The sequence below is a fragment of the Grammomys surdaster genome, unplaced genomic scaffold (genome assembly GCF_004785775.1).
Source record: "Grammomys surdaster isolate TR1022 unplaced genomic scaffold, NIH_TR_1.0 146, whole genome shotgun sequence".
NCBI classification, from domain to species: domain Eukaryota; kingdom Metazoa; phylum Chordata; class Mammalia; order Rodentia; family Muridae; genus Grammomys; species Grammomys surdaster.
The window spans coordinates 7920589-7933424 of NW_021604604.1; the positions used below are offsets into that span (position 1 = coordinate 7920589).

The following is a 12836-nucleotide window of genomic DNA, read 5'->3' on the forward strand; positions in this document are numbered from 1 at the left end:
AAGAAGACCAAGCTGAAGCACAATGGGTTAAAACTTCCTGTTTGTGCAGCAAGTTTGGTCCTGAGCTTACTCATGGGGGAAGCTTGGTGGGTGGAAAGGTCAGATAAATTACTTGGAAAGTGCCTCTCTGCTAAGAAACCTGTAAGAGTCTCTTTTCCCTAAGTCATTAAATCAAAGTTTCCTGCCACAAGGCTCCCTTGAATCTGTTAACTCCCCCAACCAAGAACACTCCTGTACTATCTTCTAAGTTGCAACTGAATGCTGAGTACTTCAGTGAAGATGGTGTTTCCATCACCCAGACCCCACCAAAGCCTCTCACTGAAGCTGAAGCTGATGAGTAAGTTTTAATTCATCCACTTCATGCCCTCCCCTGGGATGTCAAAGCTGAGCTCCAATCCAGGGTGTTCTGACTGCAAATCCCACGTTTCCAGCGGCTGTGATGCTACACAGCTCTTCCCTCTCTGCCGGCTCCTTTTGAAACACATTCGTCTTCTCCGACTCCTTAAAACATAGACGCTTCTTTCTCAGTCAGCTCATCATCCAACCTCACCCATGGAGACAGCTTCTACTCTCTTCTTTTCAAGTTCAGCTCAAATTAAGTCTACACTGCAAGCTTTTCTCTACTCTGAAACCTGTGTCCACACACACCCAAGCTTGACAACCTGATTCATTCAAGGCACCATGGTGGACTGACGGAGTGAGGCAGGGTGGGGCATAAAGAATAAGTTTTAAAATGGGTTAGGGAATGTTGTGTGAGGAGCCACATCAAAAGCCAGGCAGTGTAGAGTCTTCCTACAGTCTCAGCAGAAACAGAAGAAGGATCGCAGGGCCCTTCTACCCAAAATAGCTAGATTCTGGTTCAATGAGAGATGTTATCAAAAAATAAAATAAAATTGGACAGCAATAGAGGAAGTCACCTGCATCAGCTCCAGGCTTCACACATACACACATACATATGTGCATGCTCAAGAACACACGTACATACATACAGACAGACATGCAGACATGCATACAGACAGACATTCATACAGACATACAATAAGAAAATTTTCTCTTACTGACAATATGACATCAGTATTTACCATGCATAATTGTGTAATTTCTACAATAGACCACAGTCTTTAAGGAAATGCCTAGTGTGGTGAAAGATTTCCCTATAATTGTTTTCGAATAGCACCAACTACATGAAGAATTTGTATAACAAGATAGTTTGGAAAGAAATATCAGTGTTAGAGGGTAGACAATCTCCAAGACCAGGGATATGGTAATTAGTGTCCCCGATGGTAGTTTTGGGACAGTCCTTTCAGTCAGTGAATGGCTAATATGGAAATGTTTAGTTTAAAGAGGATTGTATGATAGAGACACTGGGAATTGCAAAGAAGTCAAATAACTAAAGTTATAGCTATTTATACAAGCCCTTATTTTTCATAAATCATTAGGGTACACTGGTAGATTATTGTGAACCCAAGAATTTCTGGGAAGATCATTTAGGCTAAGATATTTTATGTGATTTGACCAGAAGTAAGGAAGTTACTTCGGCTAACTGGCAGAAAACACAGAATCAAGGCAGGCTATAAACTTTTAAAGTGGCACCATCCAGAGTTTAAAGTTTCAACTGAGTAGAGAAGTAGTTTAAGCTGGTATAATTATATTAAATTAGGATCAGAGTAAACTAATGGAAAGGAGGGCAGAGACTTCCTGCTGCACTAGAAGCCACACTGAACATCAGAGCTCCAGTAGAATGCCTACCTGCAGACCCCTCTCTACCCTTTCAGTACCCCCACAACACTTTCCCCAATTCTCCCTCCCACCCTCACTGCTGTCTACCCACTGCCAAAATGAGCAGAAATACCCCCGTTCTCAATAGCAGACCATACACACCAGAGACCGGAGAGAAAACAGCAACCAAGAAACAAAATACCTATCCAACAAACAAAAGCCCAGAAATCAGCATGTAGACCTACAATCACTCCAAACCCAGCTGCCTAGACACCAGCATAAGAACACAATAAACAAGCCCTGAATAGTCCAACAGAACTGAAGCACAAGAAAAAGACATTAAATTAAAATGAACTTTAGGAAGACAATAGAGATCCTTAAAGAAGAAGTGAATAAATCACTTAAAGAATTCCAAGAAAGAACAAAAAAGAATCAGTTGAAAGAAATGAATAAAAACATTGAAGACCTGAAAACAAAAATAGAAAAAATAAAGAAAACACAAACTGATGGAAATCTATAAATGGAAAATCTAGGTAAGTGAACAAGAACCACAGATATGAGCATCATCAACAGAATACAAGAGATGGAAGAGAGAATCTCAAGCATAGAAGATATAGATACACCAGTTAAAGAAAATGTTAAAGCTAAGTTAATTCCTGATACAAAACCTCCAAGAAACCTGGGACACTATGAAAACTCCAAATGTAAGATTAATAGGAATAGAAGAAATAGAAGAATCCTAGCTCAAAGGCACAGAAAATATTTTCAACAAAATGATAGAAGAAGAATTAGTAATCTAAAGAAGCAGATACCTACAAAGAAAAAAGATGAATATAGAATACCAAATAAATTGGACCAGAAAAGAAAGTCCCCTCACTGAATAATAGTCAAAACATTAAACATACATAACAAAGAATGTTAAAAACTGCAAGGGGAAATACCAAGTAACATCTAAAGGTAGACCTATTAAAATTAAATCCAAATTCTCAGTGGAGGCTTTCAAGGCCAGAAAGGCCTGGACAAGTCTCCTACAAACTTTAGAAGATCACAGATGCCAGCCTAGAGCACTATACCCAGCAAAACTTTCAATCATGATAGATGGAAAACACAAGATATTCCATGATAAAGTCACATTTAGAAAATATCTATCTACAAAACAGCTATACAGAAGATACTAGAAAGAAAAGGTGGTTAACTACATCCATGAAAACACGAGAAATAAATACTCTCACACCAGTAAAACCAAAAGAAGGGAAACACACAGAGACACACCACCACCACCATCATGAACAACAACAACAATAATAACAACAGCAGAAGCAGCAGCAACAATAACAACAACAATAAAATAGAAGGATTTAACAATCACTGGTCATTGATATCTCTCTACGGTCACAGTTCCTCAATAAAAAGACACAGACTAACAGAACAGATGTGAAGACAGGATCCATCCTTACACTACATGTAAGACGCACATCTTAACATCAAAGATGATATTACCTCAGAGTAAAGGGTTGGAAAAAGATTTCTCAAGCAAATAAATATAAGAAGCAAGCTATTGTAGCCATTCTAGAATCTAACAAAATAGACTTTAATCAAAAATTTCTCAAGAAAAGGGAAAGGTACTTCACACTCAGCTAAGGAAAAATCCACCAAAATGATATTTCAATTTTTGACATCTATCCCCCAAATTCAAGAGCACTCACATTTGTGAAAGAAACACTATTAAAATGTAAATCATACATCAAACTCACACATTAAGAGTGGGGGACTTCAATACCCTCTCTCACTTACAGACAGGTCATCCAGACAAAAACTAAAATAGAGAAATGCTGGCACTACATGTAAACCAAATGGACCTAACAGATACCTACAGAACATTTCACCCAAACATAAATGAATATACCTTCTCAGCACTTCATGAAACTTTCTCTAAAGTTGACCGCAAGTCTAAGCATATACAAGAAGATTGAAATAATCACCTGCATCCTATCAGACCACCATGGATAAAAGCTGATTTCAACAGTAACGACAACAACAACAACCCTACAAATTTCATGGAAATTGAAAAACTCTTTACTGAGTCAAGAAATAAAGAAATTAAAGACTTGCTAAGATTTAATGAAAAGAAATGTTCAACGTTCACAATTTAAGGGACACAATAAAAGCAGTGATAAGAGGAAAGTTCATAACACTAAGTCTCTTCATAAAGAAATAGGAGAAATCTCATACTAGCAACTTAACAGCACACCTGAAAGTCATAGAACAAAAAGAAGCAAGCACATCCAAAAGAAGTAGACAGCAGGAAATACCCAAACTGAGGGCTGAGATCAGTAAATAGAAAAAAGTGAATATAAAGAATCAATGAAACAAAGAGTTGGTTCTTTGAGAAAATCAACAAGATGAATAAACTCTTATTCAAACTAACTAAAAGATGGAGAAAGGATATCCAAATTAACAAAATTGGGGAGGGGAGATAAAAAACAAATGTGAAGGAAATCCAAGAATCATTATATCATGCTCTAGAAACCTATACTGAACAAAATTGTAAAATCTTAAAGAAATGGATAATTTTCTTCATAGATACCAATTACCAAAGTTAAATTTTAAGATCAGATAAACAACTTAAATAGGCCTATAACCACAAAAGAAATAGAAGCAGTCATTAAAATCTCCACAAAAAAAAAATGTACAAGGCCAGATTGTATTAACATAGAATTCTATCAGACATTCAAAGAAGAGTTAATGCTAGTGCTCCTTAAATTATTCCACAAAATAGAAACAGAAGGAACATTGCTAAATTTATTTTATGAGGCCACAGTACTCTGATACCCAAACCACACAAATATTCAACAAAAAGAGAAATTATAGACCAATTTCCATTATGAACAAAGAAGCAAAATAATCAATAAAAACACTCAAAACTGAATCTAAGAATGCTTAAAAAAAAAAAGATCAATCGCTATGATCAAGTAGGCTTCATGCCAGAGATGCAGGGATAGTTCAACATATGAAAAACAGTAATCCACCATATAAACAAACTGAAAGGAAAAAAAAAAGCCTACATGAGTTTCTCACTTGATTCTAAGAAGCCTTTGACAAAATCTTATACCCCTTCATGATAAAAGTCTTGGAGAGATTAGTGATACAAGAAAAAGACCTAAACATAATAAAGGCAATTTATAGCAAGCCTATATAACCAAAATCAAATTAATTGGAGAGAAACAAAATACTTTCACTAAAATTAGGAACATGGCAAGGCTCACCTCTACATATATGCTACAGTTGTTTATCTTTGGAATTTTGTGAGACTCCTAACAGTGAAAGCTGAGCAGCCTCTGATTCCTTTGCCTGCTCTTGGGACCCTTTTCCTCCTACTGGGTTGTCTAATCCAGCTTTGATATGAGGGTTTGTACCTAGTGTTATTGCATCTTGTTATGCCTTGTTCGGTTGATATCCCTGGGAGACCTGCTCTTTTCTAGAGGGAGCCAGAGAAGTAGTGGATCTGGTGGAGAAGAAAAGTTGTGTGTGTGTGTGGGGGGGTACTAGAAATAATACTGGGTGGAGGGGCTGTGGTTGGGATGTGTTGTATGAAGAAGAATAAATAAAATGAAAAGAGGAGGGAAAGAGGGAACTACTGAGTTAAAAATATGAACACACATACACATAAAATAAAATTTCTCTCCATATATATTCAAAATAGTACTTAAAGTTCTAGCTAGAGCCAGCCATAAAACAACTAAAGGAGATTAAGGGTACACAAATTGGAAAGGAAGAGGTTAAAGTATTGCTAATTGCAAATGATAGGATAGTATACATAAACAACCCCCAAAAAATCTATAAGGGAATTCCTACAACTGATAAATACCCTCAGTGAAGTGACTGGATACAAGATTAACTTAAAAGAAAAAAAACAATAGTTCTCTAGAAAGAAATCAGGGAAATAACACTCTTCACAAGAGACACAAACAATATAAAATATCAAACCAAGCAAGTAAAAGACCTGATGACAAAAACTTCAAGTACTGGAAGAAAGAAACTGAAGATATCAGAAGACAGGAAGATCTCATGCTCGTGGATAAATAGGATTAATGCGGTAAAACTGGCCATCTAAAAACAATCTAAAGATTCAATGCAAAATTCCAACGTAACTCATCAAAATTCCAACATAATTCTTTAGAGATCATGAAAGCACAATACTCAGTTTCATATAGAAAAACAACAAAACAAAAACAACAACCAAAGAAGATAGCTAAATGTATGTTCAGTACAAAGTGTTCTAAAGACAGAGAAGTAATGACCTCTGGCATTAATGCATTTTGGGGCTTGTAGGTGTTGCCTAAGTTCAGGATGAGGAAACCTCTCTTTGAAGTAATTCTTCCAGAAATTTCAGTCAACTAGACCCTTAGTTGTAAAGCTGGTGACATGACTGCAAATGGAGCCAATGGTGTTGAATTGATGGTTGAAGTCAGTATTTTGAAGCAAAAGGATATCAAGATATGGTATCTGAACATTAGAAAGCCAGCTAGCATCCAAGGAGACTTCTAAAACTGTATAAAACTCAGGAACCACGGGACGTGGAGAACTGGTGGGATTCTGCAAATTGAAAACAAACAAACAAATAACCCAAAAAACAAACAAACAAACAAACAACAAAACCAGAATGGCTTGGGTTATGTCTGAGCCCAATGGGGTGATCTGACTATGTTCATTTGTCTGAGAGACTTTGGGACAGAAACAGTGTGCTAGGAGAAGTCACCCTGGAGAGACATCTCAGAAATGGCAGCTTATAGTTTTGACAATGAATAATGTGCTTAAGGAATGACAGAGACGGGGGTTGGGGGAGTGATAAGAAGAAATCCTGGCCATGGACAAGCTCACTGATATATAAAGGGAGGTAAAGTCTCGAAAGAGGATTGGAGGGCAGCCACACAGTGGCAAGTTTTGTCTGATAAATAAGGAAGATCAATCTGATAATTAAAACCAAAAAAAAAAAAAAACATACTAAGCTCCATGTTTTAAAGAAAGAAAAACAAGAGGCAGATGATCTATCTATCTTGCACAAGACACTGAGCTCTGGGATTTCTTCCAGCCATCAAGTTGAATTTTAAGGGACAAAGTTGATGTACAGATACATTTATTCAAGAGGGATACAGATGTTGGGTGGTGGAGGCACAGAACTTTAATCTCAATACCCTCCAGCACAGGCAGACAGATCTTTGTGAGCTCGAGGCCAGCCTCGTCTATAGAACAAGTTTCAGGACAGCTAGGGTTACACATAGATAGATAATATGTTCAGAAGTATGCATGGTACATTGGAGGTGATCAACAAATATTTGTTCTTATTCCACTGTCATGACCATAACCTGATACAAAGCAAAAGCGAAAGCAAAACCACAACAATCTAGAATGTCACTCAAAATATGGTCTTCCAAACTTCACACTGCCACAAATTCCTGACACATCATAGTTTGAAATAGTCATATTCTGAAAAGGATTAGAGAGAATTCCTGAGACAGCTCTGGGTCCTGTGGCAGTCTGGGCATACCACGTATCCTCCAGAGATGTCCAGTCCCCAGTGAACCTTCTGAACATTCAGAAAAGGGTCTCTCTCATGGATTGGCATATACACTTAGTTATTTACTTAAGTAGCTTTTCTTTATTCTACTGTGCCTCTCCCTAATCCACAGAAATGATAACAGGCAATCAAGAAAGGACAAGTCTAAAGGAACGAGGAAGTGTTTGGTACAAGTGAAAGTTCAGTCTCTTCTGTTGACTTAGTGTATGTCTTCAGCTCCATGACACGCTTCCTCTTCTTAAAAGGAGGATTATGGCCACCTGGTCAATTCACAGTGCTGTCCAGTAGGTCACAGAGAAAAGGAAACCCAAAGCACTTGTATAAATGCAAAAGTAACTTCTGAGGATGTAATGGGTTTTCATGTTCAAAGGACAAATGGGATCCTACAAAATACTACAAATTCTAAGAGCACCACTGTCTGCATCTGCTTTTCTTTGGTTTTAGCCCGATTTATTCCATTTCTCAAGACTACTCTAAGGATTAAACAAGTTCACATTTTAAATGGAAATAATCAGCTCAGCTGAAGGTCAGTAACACTGATATGTATATAAAGCCTCAATGCACTGTTCTCGTGACTTCAGATGCACAATCTTATGCCTTTTTGTTTTTAAACAAATGCTCCCAAATGAAAACTAGATTATCTCTGGTTCTTGAGAAAATTAAAGCTCAAAGAATATAAATAACTCATATAAGCCAATGTGAAAACTGAGATTTGAGTCCATGTTTGTTCTTTCTTCCTTCTGTCCTTTGGACAGACTCTTGATTAGCTCTCTGGCACCTCTCTCTCTAAAAATCTCAGTATCATAGAGTCTTTCATGTGGTCTTTCCCAGGATGCTTTTAAACAGTCTCATCAATACCAAACCTATGAACTTAAGGATCTGTGAAACTTCAAATGAACAACTGTCTACCTAGTTACTCAATGATAAATAATAGATTAAAATAGCAATGTTTATGATCCCTACTATGTATATTAACAGTTATTTTTTTTAGCTATCTTCATGTAGCAATTAAAGTTTAATACCTTGGTTATGACTGAACTTGTGAAAATGCAAAAATAATTTTGAAGTTGTAATGTGTCACTATGCTGCCTCCCATATGTTCAAATAACAAACAAGATCCTACAAAGTATCATTGGCAATCATCTATGAGTATTACTGAGATGAACATCTTTGAACAAAATACATTGTAATGCCACTAAAGTAAACTATGTTTGTCCTTCAAAGTCAAAAAGAATAAAAGAAAAAATTTCATAAAATATAAATTGTTCAGAATTGTTCAGAGAAAGCCCTGGGTTTACAGATCCCAGAACTATGACAAGCTTGCCATGTCTTTTGACAAAGTTATCATTTTAAGTTTCTATGTTTTCAGATATAATGTGAAGGCAGCAACACCTAACTTCATTATGTTGCCATAAAGTCTAAATTTAGCTTTGCTGAGTGTGTAAAATGCCTACAATTGTTCTCATGAGCTGTTTCCTCTCTGTAATGACCCTAGAAGGTAACTATAAGGTAGTGTTCATGAATGAGCCTATGAGGAAATAGTGACAGAGTTCATCGAAATTACAGATAAAGTGACATCTATGTAAAAACACTGATAGCACCAAAAGCCAGCCTTACCCACAGACAGAAACTGAAGTGTGGGAGAGGGTTCTCCAGAAGAAAATACTGAAAGATGAAGTTTTGGCAACTAACCGGGACCCTTAGATACAAGGACTACTTGGGACCGATATAAAAATGAAGTTTGAGTAGATCCCAAAAAGGATAAGAATTTGCCACACCCTGAAGATTAGGAACAACGACTTCTCTTCTACTCAATCTCAGTTGCCTACAGACCCGAGACCTTGTTCATCAGAGATAGTTTGGAAGGTAGTTGGAGTATGAACCATGAGTTGAAACAGGCCAAAGTCCAAAGCCCAGTTCTATCACTTAGTAGACTGACCTTGGAAAAGTTGCTAAGTGTTCCTGAGTATCAGTTTCCTTTGGGGGAATACTAATGACACACTCATCATGAGGTCTACTTTTTGAGGTATGAAGTGGCCCACAATTAAAAGATAAAAATCCATGTATAACACCCTCAGTACACAGGATCTGTGAAGAGACCATTGTAGCTTAATACCCACCATATTGATAATAAATTATATGGGAAAGTTTGCCATCTGAATAACATTTGGAACATAAGGTACAGGAGATATGAGCCAATGTAAAAATGAACCAGCAAAACCAAGACCCTTGGGCAGGGGCACTGCAGTGGGGTATTGTCCTTTACTATCACTGTCATTTGAAACTCCCATTATCTCCCCAAAATCCTTTGCTCATCTAACAGTCCTGGAAAGTCAAAGGAATTTGGGGTATATGGTTCCCCTCTAAGACACCTATTGGTGATACTGAGATTCAGCCAAGGTTGAACAGTCTCTGCCTCATTCCAACCACAAAATGATTTACTTCTTAGAAGCCTTGCCCTTAAGGTACAGAAAGTAGCTTGGCTACCTCCAGCATTGTACCTGTGGAGCCCTTGGTAAACTCCACCCATACTTTAGCTCTGTGTGTCAGCATCCTACCCAGGATGACTACCACTGTATGTACAGCTTTTACATTTCTACCCTAAGTTATACTACAACGCTCAGCTATCTCCTGTTCAAATTGCTCTATGTTGCTTACCCATGAAGTAAAGGATCACTAACAAAAAGAATTTAACTTATCAGAGAAAATAAAGAAATCCCTGACGAGAGAGAACCAGATCTAAAGGGAAAAATACAACAGTAACAGGGGTTGTTCTCTAGCTCATCGGTCAAAGATGACAGGTAATGCCAAAGGAGGAGAAGAAGGAAGAAGAAGGAAAAGAAGAAAAGGAAGAAGAAGAAGAAGAAGGAGAAGGAGGAGAAGAAGAAGAGGAGGAGGAGGAAGAAGAGGAGGAGGAAGAGGAAGAAGAGGAGGAGGAAGAGGGGGAGGAGAAGGAGGGAAGGAGAGGAGGAAGGGGAAGAGGAGGAGGAAGAGGAGGAAGAAGAAGAAGAAGAAAAAGAAGAAGAGGAAAAGAAGAAGGAGGAGGAGGGGGAAAGGGAGAGGGAGAAGGACAGGGAGGAAGAGGGACAGAGAGCGGGAGGAAAGGGAGAGGGAGAGGGAAAAAAAGAAGTTATTTTCACTCTTTTTAAGATCTCACTATGTAGCCCAGGCTAACCTAGAACCCGTGGATCCTCCTGCCTCAGCCTCCTGATTGCTGGAGTTACAGGCATGTGGCAATGTCAAATCTTTATCTAATGTGCTTCTCTGTATTATCACAGACATATTTTCTCCCTGCAAAGGTTAATAGGATTACCTGCAAGGGTTAACAGAACTTATGACTTAAGCATTCTTTTCTTTTTAAATCTTAGTAATCAAGTTGCCTAAAACATCTAAGTTAATGAATGACCAAATCATGCCTTAGACCAACAAAGTTCAATGCAAACACTTAAAAAAAGATGCTACTTTCAGTTTGGCATAAAAGTGAAATTCTACATTCTAAGCTTGTGATTACAATGTGTGTACAGCAACTCTGAAAGACTTTGTGCACTTTAGTGTACTGAGAAACTACTGGCAATATTGAAACCAACATACCTTCTTAACTTATGTCATTTATTATTTAGGGAAAAAATGATCGTAGAAAATGTAGATGAAGCCATAACATCAATACGTTGACATAAAAGATATAAAAGATACCACAACATCAATACGTTTACAGAAGTTAAGTACAATGTCGCTATTAATCTTGTACACTCTTGTGCTAAAGTCACTTGCTTAGCACACATGTGCACATCATATGTAAGCGTAAAAGCACAGCAGGGGCTCCCTGCTAATGAGACCCTCTACTCACCATCCTATAATTTTCTTGTAAAGATGTCGTTTCTTGTATAGGACAACCTTTACCGGAACCCAGATTAAGAGACTCACTACAGCCACATAGGCGATGGAAGAGGAAACAATAAGCCAATAGTGAGCCGTTTCATCCTTTGTTCGAGGATTGGCAGTCGCAAACTGTTGCATTATCACAAGGGTAGGAACCGAGAAGGCAGCAAACTCAAGAAGCTCAAAAACCACCAGCTTGATTATTTTGCCAGAAGCCATCCTGAGAAGCAGTGAGCAGCCAAGGACCTGACACTCCCCTGCTTACAGTGAGCAGTGCATAAACACACACTGGGATCAAGTTCCTTGTACTCAAATCTCTAACCAGGGATTTTATTCTTTTATTGACCCTCATATGGTTCAATGATCTGAATTAACAGTCGTAGTTCTCTTAAAGAAACAGAACCTCTGTAGAAGTGATCACTAAATGTATTTATACATGCCCTACTAGAAGTCAGATGAACTTTCAAGCATGGAACACTGGTAAAACAGACAGGCAGACAGGTAGGCAGATAGGGGTTTGGTTGTATTGTTGTTTGTTGTTGTTTTTTTAAATCCAATGGTTAGGGATAAATTTGCACAAGACTCGTTTATATAATAGATAGCCCTTATGATATAGAACCACTAGACTAATGTAATTCTAGAGTTAAAAAATATTTCATTTACTAGATTACCTGTACTTTAAGTACCCTATTTTTATATGTAAGTAAACTCATGCAGAGAAGGACACTCACACCCAAGACTTCATCTTCAAAACTACTCTTCATCATTCTTCAAAGTTCCGAGAAAAGAAGTTTGGATTGAGTTTATCAGCTTTCTAACCAGGATCCCTCTCAACAAAGTCTTTATTCATTATTTGTGCTGATTGGTGTGCAGCAGATTTACACTGCTCTTTGCTCATTGGTCAGGAAACTGTCACAGAATTGACAGAAGCCTGTCACTAGGGTTTGCACACTCAGAGCTCTTTATCTTGCCTAAAAGTCACATGAAATACCTAAAATAAATATGTATCCATGGAAGACACTTCCTTCATAAAACTTATTTGGGGCCCCATGGTGATCCTTTTACTAGGTATTCTGGGGTGACAAGAACGACAGAGCTTCCTACTCTGAACATGTTCATAGTCCAATAGAAAGAACAAACCTCTAAACAACAACAGAGCAAAGGCCAGAGGTATACACTACATGGCACGGTAAAGCTGGAGTGTGGGACAACTTCTTTGCCTTGAGAAAGGAAAGATGAAGGTTGAGCAAGATGAATGAAGGATATTGGAGACACCACAGACAGAGAACTACAAACATGAGGGAGCTGCAGTGGCCAGTGAGAGCCAGCAGGACAGAGCAGGTCCAGGAGAAGGCAACATTAGAATACGATACTGAGTCCTGAAAGAATCAATGTCTCCTTTGTGTAGAGAGAGCACTGACATGAACAGCAATACCAAAAAAAGTAATTTTTCTCTTCTTTTAATTAATTAATTAATTAATTAACTTTGTTTTTTTCAGGACTGAGTTTCTTTGTGTAAGCTGGGATATCCTGGAACTAGCTCTGTAAATCAGGTTGGACTCGAACTCACAGAGATTCTCCTGCCTCTGCCTCCCAAATGGTGGGATTAAAGGTGTATGCCACCACTACCAGGGTTTGATGTTTTCCTAAGTCTCTCTGT

At 38.0% G+C, this 12836-nt stretch overlaps 1 protein-coding gene across 1 annotated transcript in view; it reads right to left on the reverse strand.

Annotated features, from left to right (window-relative positions):
* The window catches only part of Tmem236 (transmembrane protein 236), a 54305-nt gene extending 42910 nt beyond the window's left edge, over positions 1-11395 (reverse strand). Inside the window, exon 1 of the mRNA XM_028764949.1 lies at positions 11145-11395. Coding sequence (XP_028620782.1) covers positions 11145-11395 — 251 coding nt within the window. The remainder of the gene's footprint in view (positions 1-11144) is intronic.
* Positions 11396-12836: the final 1441 nt, after the last annotated feature.